The following is a 16,698-nucleotide window of genomic DNA, read 5'->3' on the forward strand; positions in this document are numbered from 1 at the left end:
ATTGATCAAAATAATTTTTGGAGAAATAATTTAGTACAATTTCAGACAATGTTTTACAGCTACCAAGGGCTTTAAACACATACCTTTGCTAACACATGGAGGGTAGATTGAAGTTGCCACCATCTGTAACTGTTTATGGAAATGGAAATGAGCGTTTGGCGTCATTGGCCGGGAGGCCCCTCGCGGGGCAGGTCCGGCCGCCATATCGCAGGTCTTATTACATTCGGCGCCACATTGGGTGACCTGCACGCCGGATGGGGATGAAATGATGATGAACACAACACAACACCCAGTCCCTGAGCGGAGAAAATCTCCGACCCAGCCGGGAATCGAACCCGGGCCCAGAGGACGACAATCCGTCACGCTGACCACTCAGCTACTGGGGCGGACTGTAACTGTTTATGTGGGGTACCTATATGAGTGATACTCAGTTTTCTTTGAACCTTTTAGCAACTATATTATCTAAGTCATGGAATCAAGAAAAGTAACAAATTATTAATTAATCTCTGTTGTCAAGTAAATCCTCTCTGCATGCTGACTCACAGGAACTATCTACTTCAATTTTGGAACAAGATAAACTACTACTTCACCAACTTTGTACGAATTTTCGTTGATAGCAAAATTGTCGAGCAGTAAGTTTTTCGTAACAGAATGATATTCCTGTATATCCATTTCATCTCATTTTACATCTACTGTATACTCAGCAAACAACTGTGAAATGAATGACAGGGAGTACTTCCCATTTATCATGTTTTATGGTTTCTTCCCATTCCATTTGCATATGGATCATGGAATGAATAATTGCTAAATGCCTGTGTGTGTGCTGTAATTAGTGTAATCTTGTCTTGGTGGTCCATACTGAAGCAGTCCTAGTAGTGTAGTATATTCTTAGATCCCTCATTTAATACTGGTTCCTGAAACTTTTTAAATAAGCATTTGTGAGATAGATGACACTTATCTTCAAGCATCAGCCAGTTTAGGTTGTTTAGCATGTTCATGGTTCTCTCTCGCACGACAGACAAAATTCAGATCTTTTGTGCTACTCTTTTTTGTATACATCGATATACCATGTTAAACCTATTTGGCATGGGTCCCACACACTTTAGCAATATTCTAGGATGGATCACATGAATGTTTTGTAAGCAGTTGCCTTTGTATGATCAGAAGAGCTAATTAAGCTGCAGAGAATCTGAAAGCATGCCATCAGGTCCTGGAGCTTCATTCAGTTTTAGCAATTTCAGTTGTTTCTCTGTGACACTAATAGCGGTTTCATTCATCTTTGCTGTGGTGGGATAATTAAACAGGGGCAGTACTCCTTTGTAAATGAATATTTAAAATAAAATTCAAAATTTCTGCTATTGCTTTGCTTCCTGAGATTTCAGTTTATGTGTCATCCATGAGTCTGGAACTAACTTTGGTGCCACTGACACACTTTACCTAGAACCAGAATTTATTTGGGATTTTAGAGAGAGATCTTTCGATCAGATTCTGCTTCAGTATCTTTTTAAGGTTTCAGAAATTGCCCATTTTGACTGCCAAATCCACTTTCAGTAGCATCTATCTATACTCCTTTATTTGTTTTACACTTATTATACATTCATCACTGTTTCTTTAGAAGATTCTTTACAGAGATTATATATGATGAGAGTTTCTCTCATGCAAAACTGTTCTGCCAGGAGAGTATCTATCCAGTGCTTGGTCAGCAATTCTTTTAAATGTGGGCCACAGTTCCTCTGCATGGTCCTGCCCATATCTAAATAAATCATTGAGATATGTTGCTTTTTATCTAGTTTACCTAACACATATATGTTTATTGTTTATTTTTGCCCCATTTTACTTTGGTAATCTTTGTTGTTATTGATGTGTTGGTAAATGTGCCAACACCTTGTAGATAGAGGCGGCCTAAATGCACGCTATCTAACGCAGACGGGCGTGAATTCTGGAACAGGATAAGTAGTGAAAGCTAATAAGAAAAGTATGCAGCTCCTCGAATACTTAACTTTTATTTATCCTTGTTGTATACATCGTTCTTCTTGTTGAGACATTTCATACGATAACTTTCAAACTATGTAAGGCTAATGGCGCCTTGCTAGGTCGTAGCCATGGACTTAGCTGAAGGCTATTCTAACTGTCTCTCGGCAAATGAGAGAAAAGCTTCGTCGGTGTAGTCGCTAGCAAAGTCGTCGTACAACTGGGGTGAGTGCTATCCCGTATCTCGAGACCTGCCTTGTGGTGGCGCTCGGTCTGCGATCACACAGTGGCGACACGCGGGTCCGACATGTACTAAATGGACCACAGCCGATTTAAGCTACCACCTAGCAAGCATTGTGTCTGGCGGTGACACCACATTCCTCCCCCGCAAATCGGCGAACGGTCGTGTTATAAGGCTTCCGCCCGCCGTGGGGAGGACCCCATGTTGACGTAGGCGATGAGGTGGGGAGCCTAACAACAGGCGAAGCTGTGCCACCCGCACCTGGCCATTCGGTCCGAGGGGAGCTAGGAAACGCCTGAAAACCTAGTCCAGGGTGCGCGTCAACATGCGGTGTATGCGCCCGTAAAGAGACAGGAGGGGCCGAAGGGTCGACCTCCATTGCGTCGGGGTATCCGACGCGCGAAGACGCCATGTGGTCCGGAGCGGGCAAGAGTTCCATGGCGGAGGACAGCTGGTCACGGGAAGCAATCGGCGGCGCGTGACCCAGGGAGGCACTTGGCGGCTGCAGCGAAGCGTCGAATGCAGGCGGCGCCGGTTGGAGAACAGGCGGCGGTGGCGGCTGCGGTGGCGCGTCGCCATGGGGCAAAATGGTAGGCATCGTCGGTAACACCTGGGGATGAGGCGAGCCAGTAGATGGGTCCCCAGGGCGCTGACCGGACGGCACCGTCGCTGAAAGCAGACGGGGAGCGGCAGAACCCGTGCGACGACAGAGGCGCAGCTGATTGAGATGCCGACGCACCTCACCAGAGGCCCCCAAAACCAAATACATCACGCGGCCGAGGCAGCGAAGCATGCGCCCTGCGAGCCAACGCCGTGAACCGCGAAAGTTGCGATAGAATACAACGTCGCCTGGAGCAAAAGCAGGAGGCTGCCGCTGCACAGGAACCTGATGTGGCGGATGCAGCAAAGACATCAAGGTTCGATGAGGACGACCATGGAGCAACTCAACCGGCGAGCGACCATCTCGGGGCTGAGAGCGATACGAAGACAAAAAGAGCAACAAGGCGTCCTCCCGAGAATGCGACTCTTTCAACTTCAACAACTGTGACTTGAAAGTCCGGACCAATCTTTCAGCGGCACCGTTTGACTGAGGCGAAAACGGCGCGGATGTCAGATGTTGAATACCATTGGCCTGGCAGAATGACTGAAATTCTGCGGACATGAATTGTGGGCCATTGTCGGAAACAATAGTCTGCGGAAGATCTTCAATGCAAAAGATAGCAGACAACACTTGGATGGTGGCAGTTGACGTCGTGGAAGACATCCGGACAACAAAAGGAAAATTACTGAAGGCATCTACCAGAACCAACCATCGAGCATTCCAGAATGGACCAGCAAAATCGATGTGCAAGCGTTGCCAAGGGGAAGTGGCTTTTGGCCATGCAAAGACTTTCCGCGGCGGTGCGGATTGTTCTTCGGCACACGCCATGCAAGAAGAACACATATTCGTAATCGTAGCATCGATTCCGAACCAAGTACAGTGCTGACGAGCAAGTTGTTTCGTTCGCACTATACCCCAATGTCCTTGATGAAGAAGCCGTAAAACAGAGGACTGTAACGAACGTGGGACCACGACTCTGGACTGATCATTATCAGAACGCAACAACAAAACACCACGTCGTACAAAAAGTCTCTCCCTATGAGCAAAAAAATCTGCGAACCAACGGATCCTCGATCCGAGACTTTGACAAAGGCCATTGCGTAGCAACAAAACGCAAAACGGTAGCAAGGACAGGGTCAGCAGCTGTGGCTGTGGCTACACGACGAAAATCAATCGGAAACGATTCGACCACTTCATCGGTTTCCGCATCCATGAACATGCAAGCAAGTTCGGAAGAATCGAATGCTTTATCCTCAGCAACAGGCAAATGGGACAACGCATCGGCGTTTCCGTGCTTAGCAGTGGACCGATACAAGATATCGTAGTGGTACTGCGAGAGGAAAATAGACCAGCGAATGAATTTCTGCACTGTACGCGGAGGTACAGGCTTGTTCGGATGAAAAAGCGACGTCAAAGGTTTGTGGTCTGTGATGATGGTAAAGTGACGACCATACAAGAAATCATGGAACTTAGTAACACCAAATACGAGAGCCAAAGCTTCTTTCTCTATCTGCGGGTAATTTCTTTGCGCAGACGAGAGCAATTTGGACGCAAAGGCAATAGGGCGATCATGCGAGCCATATTTGTGCGCAAGCACAGCACCGATCCCGAAATCCGATGCATCTACCATCAACAAAAGGGGTTTCTGGGGATCGAATGGCATAAGGCAAGTATTAGAAAGCAACGCCGATTTCAACTGGCGAACAGCGCGTTCGCATTCCGTCGTCCAGAGAAACGGAACACCTGTACGGCATAAGCGATGAAGCGGAGCTGAAATGGAAGAGACAATGCGCACATTCACTCACACCTTGTGAGTCTAAATCGTTTAATGTTCTTGCGACCTCATCACGCAATGCGTTGGGAACATTGCCCGCTCGGAAAAATTTCGGTTGCGCGTTTACTTTCAGTTCCAAATGTGCTTCATAGTTCTTAGCGCAACCAAGGCCCGGTGCAAATATGTCTGCAAATTCTTCACATAGACTAGAAACACTGTCTGAAGGCACAGTCTGATTCACTGATAGGACCTGATTTACTATAGACATGTTAAACAACTGAAATAAATCTAAGCCAAACAAGTTCACTGCAGTAGAAGAACGAAGAACGTAAAATGACACAAGTTTTGTTTGTCCCTTGTATGTTGCAAGAAGGCTGCACTGTCCGAACACAGGAGTTTTCTGTCCTGAATATGTAGTGAGCTTAACATTTGCGGAACGCAACGGAGGTTTGCCCATTTGTTTGTACGTGTCGTGATTGAGCAACGAAACTGCAGCTCCGGTATCGAGCCGGAATGGTAAGACCTTGCCATTAAAGTCCAAATCTACAACAAGTTTATTGTCCTGCTGACGACAAGAGCGATTGTCTTGTGCAATTTGAACTGATACAGGTACAGCATCACTTGCTAATTGACGTGATTTCCGGCGACGTCGACGCACACGTTTTGTGGGACGAACACAGTCACTGTTAGAGAAAGTGTCACTGGACGAAGTGGAATTAACTACATGAATGTCCATGGGCGAAGGTTCACGAGCCTGAGTGTCCTTGGTTCGATTCCGGCACGAAGCAAAGGGCCTGGAATGATTATGATTGTCTGATCTGAGCTTTTTCTGGCAAACACTTTGAACATGTCCTTTCTTATTACAGAAAAAGCAAATAGCTTGGCGTGACGGGCAATTTTCACGCGAATGTCTAGTAGCACACTGCGGGCATGATTTCACTGCATTTGTGTGCTGGCGCGGCACACCTGGTTTAGAGCGTGGCGGCAGCTGCGTTGGTGTGCGCGAGGGCAGTTGACCGGGCCGCGCAGCGCGCCCGGCAGGCCGGTTAATGTTACACACGGCTGGCGAAGTTGCAAATGAGTCCTGAGCACAGTCAAGTGTGTCTTGCCTATCCAATATGTCTATCACTTGTTGAAGGGAGGGATCAACTAGTTTCAAAATTTGCTCCCGTATGCGAACATCAGAAACGTTCTGTGCTATTGCATCACGCACCATAGTATCTGAATAAGGAAGGCCACAGTCACATTCAAATGCACAATCCCTAGTAAGGCCTTGCAATGTTGCAACCCACTCCCTATTAGTTTGACCGGCCGTACGTTTTGTACGAAAGAACGTATACCTCTTTGCAACTACATTAACTGTTTCTTTGAAATAGGCGTCCAATGCCAACAAAATTTCTTCGTAGGACAGAGTTGCTACGTCGCGTCGGGGAAACAATTTCACTATCACACGGTACGTTTGCACCCCTACACACGACAATAAATGAGGCTGCCGCTCGTTACCTTGAATTCTGTAGGCGGCGAGATGAAATCCAAACTGGGGTGACCACTCCGTCCAGGACTCGTGCGCCGCGTCAAAATTGCGAAACTGCGGTGCAACTGCGAGTTGTGGCTGCGGTAGCAGTGAAGCGGCGGCTGCCGCATCGGTTTGAATGGCACGTTGACCCTGGACGAGCTGTCCAAGGGCATCCAATAACGCCTGCGTCTGCTGATTCTGCAAGCGATAAAATTCGGACAGTACATCTGGAGATTGTGGCGAAGCCATGACACAAGTAAATGTAAGCAATTAGAAAGAACAAGACCCTTTCCCTCGTCGCCAATGATGTGTTGGTAAATGTGCCAACACCTTGTAGATAGAGGCGGCCTAAATGCACGCTATCTAACGCAGACGGGCGTGAATTCTGGAACAGGATAAGTAGTGAAAGCTAATAAGAAAAGTATGCAGCTCCTCGAATACTTAACTTTTATTTATCCTTGTTGTATACATCGTTCTTCTTGTTGAGACATTTCATACGATAACTTTCAAACTATGTAAGGCTAATGGCGCCTTGCTAGGTCGTAGCCATGGACTTAGCTAAAGGCTATTCTAACTGTCTCTCGGCAAATGAGAGAAAAGCTTCGTGGGTGTAGTCGCTAGAAAAGTCGTCGTACAACTGGGGCGAGTGCTATCCCGTATCTCGAGACCTGCCTTGTGGTGGCGCTCGGTCTGCGATCACACAGTGGCGACACGCGGGTCCGACATGTACTAAATGGACCGCGGCCGATTTGAGCTACCACCTAGCAAGCGTGGTGTCTGGCGGTGACACCACAGTTATACCTACCTCATGGTCCCTGATACCAGTTTCAGTGTGAAAATCCTCAGAGAGATCAGGTCTATTGGTTGCCTTAATTTCTAATATATTTCTGTTCTGAGTAGACCTTGGAATTATCTGTTCTAAGTAGTTTACTTTTAGTATGTATAAAAATGTTTTGCTGGTAAATTTCTGTTTACAGGGTGCACAAGAATTCATTGTGCCAACACAACTTCCTTCCCGCTTTTACTCTCTGGTGCAGAGCCCTCAGCAGTTCAAACAAATGTTAATGGTTGGAGGAATAGATCGTTACTTCCAGATTGCTCGATGTTACAGAGATGAAGGTGGACGATCCGACAGACAGCCTGAATTCACACAGGTATAGGAAATATTAATACACATTGTAAATATTAGCGTATCCATTAAAGCCTAATGCAATACTTCTTTATTTAATGCCAAAAGTTCAAAATGTAGAAAAGAGATTATTTTTAAAACACACTAAAGGCACCCATAGGCGATCAAACATTTTGTCCAACTTCACATGTTTTTCAAATTATTTGGCGGTGTGCTGCTTTGTTTGATGAGTTTATCAGGCATAAACTATGTTTGAGAGAAAAATTTTATTCAGGCATAAACTATGTTTGACAGAAATTTTGATTGATGGCTAATTTGACAAACAAGTTTAACCAGTATGCTTTTGTTTGTCAAGCAAAACCCAGTTACTTTTCAGACTTTGAAGATGACAGACCAAATGAACATTGATGTTTCACCACACATTGAAAACAACTTTTTGTTGCTGTTTATTTTCTAGTTTCCACAATTGTAGAAACTAAAATAAAGTGATTACCGTATGTGGATAAAAACAGATTATCGCTGGCCATCACCGAAATGATAGAGCTTTAGCATCTTTCCCATCCACATATTACATTTAAAAAAATCTGTGTTCTACACATAACCCACAACTGGAAGTGCAACAAAATAATCTTATAATACTTCATTTGTTCCTTCATGTTTCCGTAATAATGTAACTCAGTGGCTTGAAGTCTGCACCAGTTGCCGAAATTACAGTCTGATAGATAATAATTGAGAATCTTGAATAAATTTTTGTATAACTATGTGTTCTTTTTCAATGTAAATTAGAAATAATTCTAACAAGTTATTAAAAGTTTGCCTGTCCATTCAAACAAAGCTGATGTAATCATCAGTGTCTGAGAGTAACAAATAGATCTTTCCTTTAGCAGTTTCAGCCATTTCCTGGATTAGGCTTTTCCTTTCTCTTCTTTATACACAGTACTAAGGTGACTGAAAGAAATGCTTTGTGTGCATTGACGGTCATTCTCACTCGTGTCAAAATACTTTGCAGCATGATATCCACTGCAAGACAGCTGCTTCAAAAGTGAGGTTAAGTTTAACAAATTTGGTTAGTAAAACGGCACACTTGTTTGACAGATCTTTGGATAGCAAGTAGCGAATGTGACAGAAAAATCTTAATTCTTCATAGGGGCCTTAAGTTCCAAATATAGCATCAGAGTGTAACTCCTGCTTCAGATGGTGTGCAGAGAGATGAAAATCAATATGAAATCAACAGTTTGAGTAGAGAAATATACACTGTTGTGTTCTGTTTGAAGCTTTAGCTGAATATTATTGCACTTTACTGCGTTTTCCTAATATGATCAGTACACATTTAGGGCCTCTTAGCTTCCAGATTGTGTACATAACAGGAATCTATAATTGACATTGAAAGGTGACTTGTGATCCTTTCATTATTTAGTGCCTTGCTATAAAAAAATATTCAATAGGGACAAGGGAAAAAGGGAAAGTCCAGCCAAGGCCTCCCCACCTGGTGTGTATTTTCATATTAGTGGTGAAGGGAAGTATTTCTGTAGCAAGTCAAGAAGCTGTACCAGAATGTTCCAGATGTAGCAGCCCATGGTTAACATTTATTTACTTACATTTGTTGGCCTGATTGTGTCATTGTCTTTCAGAACAGCTATTCCGTGAAATGTGAAAGAGCTATGTGCACTGCAAAGTAAAGTTAATAAAGTAGCATTGAGCCCATATCATATATATAAATCAGTATGATATTGGAAAATCCTGGGTGGGATACAAACAATGAAAAAACGAAATGTTGTTGTCTAATACTAGAAAAGCTGTTAATACAAATTGTGCCCAAGACTGGTTTGCCTTCTCGATCTGATTACATGTACTTTGTCACTGTCTGATAGATAAAACGAAATAGGCCTGCCTAATATTGCAGCAATTGTTACACACACCAAATAAACGAGACTGTTTTGGCACAAATGGTCATTTTCATAACACCACAGAATATAATTCACGAAGTACCAATATCAAATGCCTATTAGGCCTACTACAAGCAAAAAGCTTTATGTTAGGAAATAGCTTCACATTTCATTCATACTCTCTAGCTTCTGAAGCATGAGATGATGTAGTAGTAGTACGAAATTTTTATTTAAATTTGGAATCGGCATATTCTTCTATAGTTTGTGAGAGTCCCTGTTTCTTCTCCTTCCTCGTTCTAACAAACAATATTGTCATCACTAATTCTGTAGCTATTCCTGCCAGTGTCAATACTTGTTCTCTGGTTAACTTCACTAACCCTGCCACAATTACCGGTTTAATTATCCCGAGTTTATTCTCCAGTTAGGTGTTATCATGTGTTCATACAACGTGTTTTCCGCGCTACTCCCAGAATAGAATTTTAGCGGCTGCTAGCCAGGGACTGTATAAGTGGCCTTTAGTAGTGTAGCGGTGTGGCCAAAAATTTTCTGTCAAAATTTCATTTTCGTGGATACACAGAGAGGGCAATACATAATCTTTGTTACCTGTTAGTCATTTATTTCCACTCTGGTAGTCTAAATCTATGAATTTTGCTGCTAATTATAACAACGCTGCTCATTTGCAAACCCAGTTAACCATATAAACAGCGATTGTCATTCACCCGTTAGGCTTTATTCAGCACGGCTCGTATAACCTCGTCCCCTTTTGTTTGTTGGTTTCTATAATATCCCCCCCCCCCCAAACTGTTCAGTCGGTGCCTTTCTCACAAATGGTTTTGCTAGCGGGTTTAATTTGTGCTGCTTCAGTCTGCAAACGCCAGCGCCATTACAGACTGCCATTAGTTTTCCTCCTCCTCTACGCAGTCATTGCCCCTTACGTTCCTTTCACCTGGTAGTCTGCACTACTCTCGCCCATCAGCAGACTGCTGCTGTCAGTATTTGATGCTTTGGTCTCTGCCATTTTACCTGTTACCCACAGAACCCCCTTGTCCTCGGTACCCGCCTCTGTAATTATTAGATCTCTGTATTCCTATTCTGTTCACTTGTACCTCGGCTCTGTTTTCAGTTTGTCTATCTTGAGGCCTATAGTCCCTTCTTGCACTTTCCTCCTCTCTCAAAATATTTTCTACTCTTTCCAAATACTGGATAAATTTATCAGTATCATCCCTAGGAGCTGATATTATCTTATTCCGCCAATACAAATGCAATTTATTCTCTATTCCCATAATAATTTACTGTGTTTCCACCGTTGAGTTTAAATACGATAAAGTCGTTACCCATTTTTGTACAAATCGTTTAACACTCTCTTTCCTGGGATCGTATTTTTCCCCAGACCAGAATCCTTTTTCCCCAATATTCCTCGAAAAAGGCTTGCTTATACTCCACTAACTTGTCATATTTATCTGAGGCCAAATTTCCCCAAATTCTAGCCTCTGCCATTAGATTTGATGCAATGAACCGAATTTACTGTTTGTCATTCCAAGATTTGGGCAACACGACTTCAAAATCACTCCAGAATTCCTTTGGATGTACATTTTTACTCAGATCGAATCGCAAAAATTGTCGATGAGTCACATAAGCAGTTTCTGATGAATCTATTACATCATTAGACACAATAACACCGCTGTTGTTGTTAACACTTAACTCTGCTCTGATTAGTCTACCTTCATGGTTACACAATCGCTCATCTACATCTGCATTAAACCGATTGATTTTAGTTTCAAGGTTAGTGATTTTATTAGCCACTTGCACTCCAAACTTCGCACACACACATTTTCCTTCCTTAATTTGCTTTTCCATTTCAAGATGACTATCCTCAAATTGCTTTTCTACACCATTGACTTGTTCATGGATTTTATTTGATTCTGAATTTACTTGTTCCTTTAGCTGTCTGTTGTCATCAGCAACTTGCTTGATTTTTGAGAAGTTAATTCACTTTTCACTGTTTCTACAGTAGTATTACACTCTTGTTTTACTCGACTAATCTCACTTTTAATACTGGTACTAAACAAAGTCAAATCATTTTTCCATGAATCTCTTAATTTCCAAATTTTATTTTCCATTTTGGTTTCCATTTCTACCAACAAGATTATTAAACCCTTGATTAACTTCTGCACACAACCCACTCATTTTAGAGTCCATATCAGACCTTAATGAATTTTTAATGTCAGAACCCATTTCCTTCATATGTGTTAAAATATTCATTAACGTTTCTGAAACACTATCTTTATGCTCACAAGCAACTGACACTGGTTCCTGTTTTATTTTTGTACTAGCAACAGGTATATATTTACTATCGGCATCCACTGTGCTCTGTTCATTTACTATCCCATAATTAGAAGACATTGAATCAGGTAAACCACTATCATTTGCTTCAAAACTAAATTCACCAATCATTGAATCATCTACATATTTTTCTTTACCCAAATCTACCCCCACTTTCTACTTTACTATCTCCTGGTTCTTATTTTCTGCCATGTCGCGAAGTTTCTTTACACACACACACACACACACACACACACACACACACACACACACACACACACACACATACACAAAAAAAAAATGAAGTAGAATACTACTTAGCTTTTCTCTTGCAATGTCAGCATGCTGAGATGGTACAGCGGGTCCATTCAAACAAGCTCTACCCCCGCAGGTGTAGTTTCTGAGTCCCCACTCCGGCCACTGCTGCCAACTACTGCAGACTTCCGGCTGCTGCTGCTCGCTGCTTCCTGATGCTCAGCTGTCGCTGACATCATTAGCCGCCTCTTATACCAGTTGCTCTTGCCACTATATTTTTCCACTTCACTACTGCTTTCCTATTAAAGTTCCTTTATGTGCATGTAGGTTTTTCACTTATCGGATTTATTACACCGCTGCTTTTAAAGTTTGATAATACACTCGAACTTTCCAATTTTTCCCGGACACTAATGCACCAATTGCGACAGTGTGCGAGTTTGTGTCATCTTCGCTCGTATCATACAGTCTCTCATTAATTGTCCACCTACCTCAGTATGACTTCCTTACAACGTCCCTTCACTCTGCAGTAGTAGATACTCAGTAAGCCGTGTAAAGAAGCGTTGATGAAACCACAACCTAATACCTACCACACAGAAGTTGCATAACTCAAGTTGTGAATCAGTTCCTGTAGGTTCATTTTAACAAATTCCAGGTGGTGGGTAAATGCAGTTTACCTGCAGTAAGCCTTCGGAAATTTTAGTAAACTGGTGTTATATTCTTAAGAAAGCACATAATTTTGCTATCAAGTCCAAAATTACTATTTTTACTGCTCTACCATTCCAAGTTCACTGTCAGTGCACCAAAATTTTTCACAAAAAATCAGCCAGAATATCTACCAGTCCGACCCGACAAATGTTCGATCTGACAGTCACTGACCTACTACTATAGCGAGTTGAAACTTCGATCGTATCAGTGGTCTTCAATGTCTGAAGTGCTCACCACTAAGACTGAAATGACACACACTCATAACACACCAATTAATTAATCAAATTGTCCTCAAATGTTCGTAATTTCAACTGCCTAAGTCATCACACTTCCTATCAGCAATGAACTCAACAGTTCTTCATTTTACAAGCTATTTTCTCGGTGACATTTAGCATGATGTTACACGTATGAAGGTTGGTGAGCCACTCTCTTGATGCCACCCCACTCTCTGCCTATCTAACTTTCTGTGTGCGATAACAGCTTAATTCTGATTGGCTAATGGTCTGAATGACCAATCAGAATGATCCTTCTAGATCATTCTCATGGCAAAACTTGCCTGAGTCAATCACTAATCAAAAAATCATTTATGTCATTCCATGTCAATTTCTAATATAATGTTTAATAAAATAGACCGAAATTCAAAATAATCTTTAAATTAATTTTGAAACTTTTTCCAATTCCGACTTCTATTCTGGCTGCTTTCTTACAAAAGCAAGCACACATCGACATACGTCATCAGCTTTGTGGTTGCACCACAATTTTCCCACGATTCAGTTTCATAAGTTTTTAGATAAGATAGTATTAAGTTTTTTTCATATGTCCCACACACACACACACACACACACACTCTCTCTCATTCATTCCCATGTATACACACAACAAAATAATAAGCAGATAATAATTTTGAATGATTTTTACACTACAAAATTGTAGCGTAATTAAAGTTTTGAAAAGAAAAATTCTAGTTAAGTGATTTTATATATTGAGAATTCTGGTATGACTTTAGATGATGATAAAACACAAACTGCTATTGTTCCTAACTGAGTCTTGAAACATAAGTGTCGACTTTGGACATTTAAGTAATGTTCTCAAGACAGCTGTAACAGATCTTGAATAGCGTAAAGTTATCGTTAAAAACGCACGCCGCACGATTTGTTACGATTTGGTCGGTCAAAATAGTAGTAACATGCTTTTGAATACAATTAAAATATAACGGCGATACCTGTTTAGCGTTATTGGAAATAATATGTAATAAATTAATGATTAAGGTAGCCGATCCTATAAGAAGAGGTAAAATTGGGCATATTAAGGTGTTTTGCTTTATATCGACTAAGCCGATGATATGGCGTCCTTTTTTTCCGTTTACTCTTAGAAGAAAAAAGAAAAAAAAGAAAACCAGTAACGAAGTGCTAATTGTGCGTTGTGAAAAATATAGGGGCGAATTTTAAATAGCTACAGTGTATAATCAGACTAACAAATGGACATTCAGTTATGCGAAATAGCGGACAGTGAAGTGTGGTCATTAAATTGAGTACACCTACAGGGCGGTCAATTCCAGGATAAGTCTATTCGCGTCTCACGAGGCACGCGGTATTGAGACCGTTTTTTTTTATTATATCACGGAGAGTGGGCTTCAATTTATAAAAAGGAGAAAAGCTGTATCATTATCATTGACTGTTGGTGTTAAGCAACCAAAACTGTTCATCAAAGGGTTTCGGTGAATGAGTGGTGAATGCGAAATGAAACTGTGAACGAAGTTATGTTAAATAAAGCAGAAGAGACAAGACAGTTTGGTCGTATCTGTTATTATTCCATAAACTGTAACATTTATTCTCGTTGTACGAAGCCTTTATAGACGATCGTTATGACAATTTGCTTTGAAGGGATCTCGTTACGAGTTAAGTTTTGGGGACCTGGTCAACAGGGGATAGTTCGTAGAGCTTAACTACTGCAGCTATTCTGGAATCAGGTGCTACCGTGACCGTTGTGTGTTGTCAATGGCTTAAGGTCATCATATCTCATGCTCTAAGATCGACGCGCCTTTCCTCTTGGTATAACGGTGTCTCACGGTAACCACGACAATGCCGATGGCGAAGGAAGATACGGTAGAAGTGGCGCCCAACGTGGGGCTCGATTGAGGAGGATTGCTGCATCGAGTCGAGTGTCATCCGGATTCACGAACCCTAGAGTTGGAAAATATTGTAGCAGCCAGTGAGTCTGTCCAATGAAAGAGGTATTCTTCAATAATCGCTAAAAGTGAGCGATACTACCGGGTATGATTAAAATAACTGTATAATTAAAAGAAAAAAAAAAAAAGGTAGTTGAGACTTGTGATTTTGGTAGATAAATATGTATAAATACATAGTGAAAATAAGTGTATGTCTTGGTAGTGAATAATCATGTCAAAACGAACGAAAAGAATACATGATAATGTGCAGTTGAGTAGAGTAATGAGTGGAGAGAGAAAGGAAAGTGAAGAGGATAGGGATGATGCATCCCATGAGCTCAATGTGGGACATGAGACATGTACAGATAATAATACAGTTATTGATGTAGAGCCATTAGGATATTCAAATACAATGATAAGTAAGGTAAGCAGCGTGGGAGAACATAAAGATCTTGAGGTTTCGGAAGTAGATCAGCAAGTTGATCCTCAAAATGGAAATATTAATCAAAAAATGTTTGATATGCTGGTATCAATAAATACTCAAATGGGTGTAATGAATGGAAGACTTGGTTCACTAGAAAAAGATAATAAGCAATTAAAAGAAGACAATCAAAAGTTAAATGAAAAATTTGAGGCCAAATTTGGTTCATTAGAAGTTAAAATGGATTCTTTGGAAAGCAAACTGAACACCTTTGATAATATACTGGAAAATACTAAGAAAGAATTAAAGGCGGACTGGGAGACTCAATTAAATGCGAAATTTGGAGAACTAGATGTAGAGTTTTCTAACACCTTAGAAAGGCAATATAATAATTTAATGGGAAAACTTCATGATGTAGAAAAGAAATATGAGGTAGTTTCGAAGAGTTATGATGGCCTGTCCAATAGGATGGTTAAGTGTGAAAGCAACTGTTTCAATGCTAGCGCACAGATAGAAGAGCTTTCGAAACAAATAGTCGAGTTTGAGTCTGATGCTCGTAAGGGCATTGACAAGTATTTAGTAGATCAAACTAAAAGACTTGACGAAGATCTATCTGAATGGATAGAAATAAAAGGAAATGAAATTGTAGACAAGGTTAAGACTACTATTGGATCCCAGCCAAATGAAAATATCAATGAGCACCTAAGTAGAAATGATGAATTAATTAAGCTCTTCACTAGCGAATTTCAGAAAATAAAAGACAAAATAGTTGATGAGTTACCTAAATGGCAAAAGGAAACCAATCATAAATTGGCGGAGTTAGAACGAAAGTCATCACAAAATTTGTTGACAGAGGACGAATGTTCGGAGAATAGGTCGAAAAACAACCGAACATGTGATAATACGAAGTACAATTGTGGTGAAAATTTGCATTGGGAAGTTGATGATTCGGTTGGTAAAGATGATGATTCTTTTGGTCAGCGAGGATATTTGTCTTCTTTAAAGGTGGAGAACAGCATTTTTAAAAGTAGACAATTCCCAACATTCTCCACTGAAAAGAACAACCTGCATCCGAAAATATTTATCAATAATTTCAAAAGAATATTTCCGCGTAGCTGGTCAGAACACGACCGACTTCAATTTATAGTATCCAAAATTACCGGAGAAGCCGCATTATGGGCCGCCGAAGTAAGTGAAAGTTGCCATACTTGCGCTGAGTTTGAACAACTTTTTTTGACTAAATAGTGGTCGTCGAGTAAACAAGAGAAATTAAGAAAAGAGGTTTACCAACCTGAGTATTTTAACAGTGAAAGGAGTACTTTAAGGCAATATTTTGAGAAGTACATAAATAAGACACGTTATTGGAGTGATCCAATTTCTCACAAGGAAGTGATCAGAATTTTGAAGGGAAGGTTGCCCATAAATATACGTGAAAAGTTAATAAATGTTCCTGACCACGACGTAGAACAATTCTTGTCGGTGATTGACTCTATAGATATGATTATGGAAGACGCAAGACAAATGAGTAGTAATCAAATGTCGACTCACACTCATAGTAATACAAATAATTATAATAATAATTTAACGTATGATAATAATAATACCGAAAACCAGGTCAAACCCGCATCACAGGAGCGTGGACAATCTTCATCCTATGGTTGCAATAAAAACAATGATTGTAATAAATATAGAAGAGACACTTACTGTGCT

General features: G+C 41.1%; 1 protein-coding gene across 2 annotated transcripts in view; it reads left to right on the plus strand.

Moving 5' to 3' along the window:
- Nucleotides 1-16,698, plus strand: part of LOC124774518 (aspartate--tRNA ligase, mitochondrial) — a 158,872-nt gene that overhangs the window by 90,696 nt on the left and 51,478 nt on the right. For both annotated transcript variants that reach the window (XM_047249487.1, XM_047249486.1), the window contains exon 7: nucleotides 7,081-7,257. In XM_047249487.1, coding sequence (XP_047105443.1) covers nucleotides 7,081-7,257 — 177 coding nt within the window. The remainder of the gene's footprint in view (nucleotides 1-7,080; nucleotides 7,258-16,698) is intronic.

This window comes from Schistocerca piceifrons, chromosome 2 (assembly GCF_021461385.2).
Source record: "Schistocerca piceifrons isolate TAMUIC-IGC-003096 chromosome 2, iqSchPice1.1, whole genome shotgun sequence".
Lineage (NCBI taxonomy): Eukaryota > Metazoa > Arthropoda > Insecta > Orthoptera > Acrididae > Schistocerca > Schistocerca piceifrons.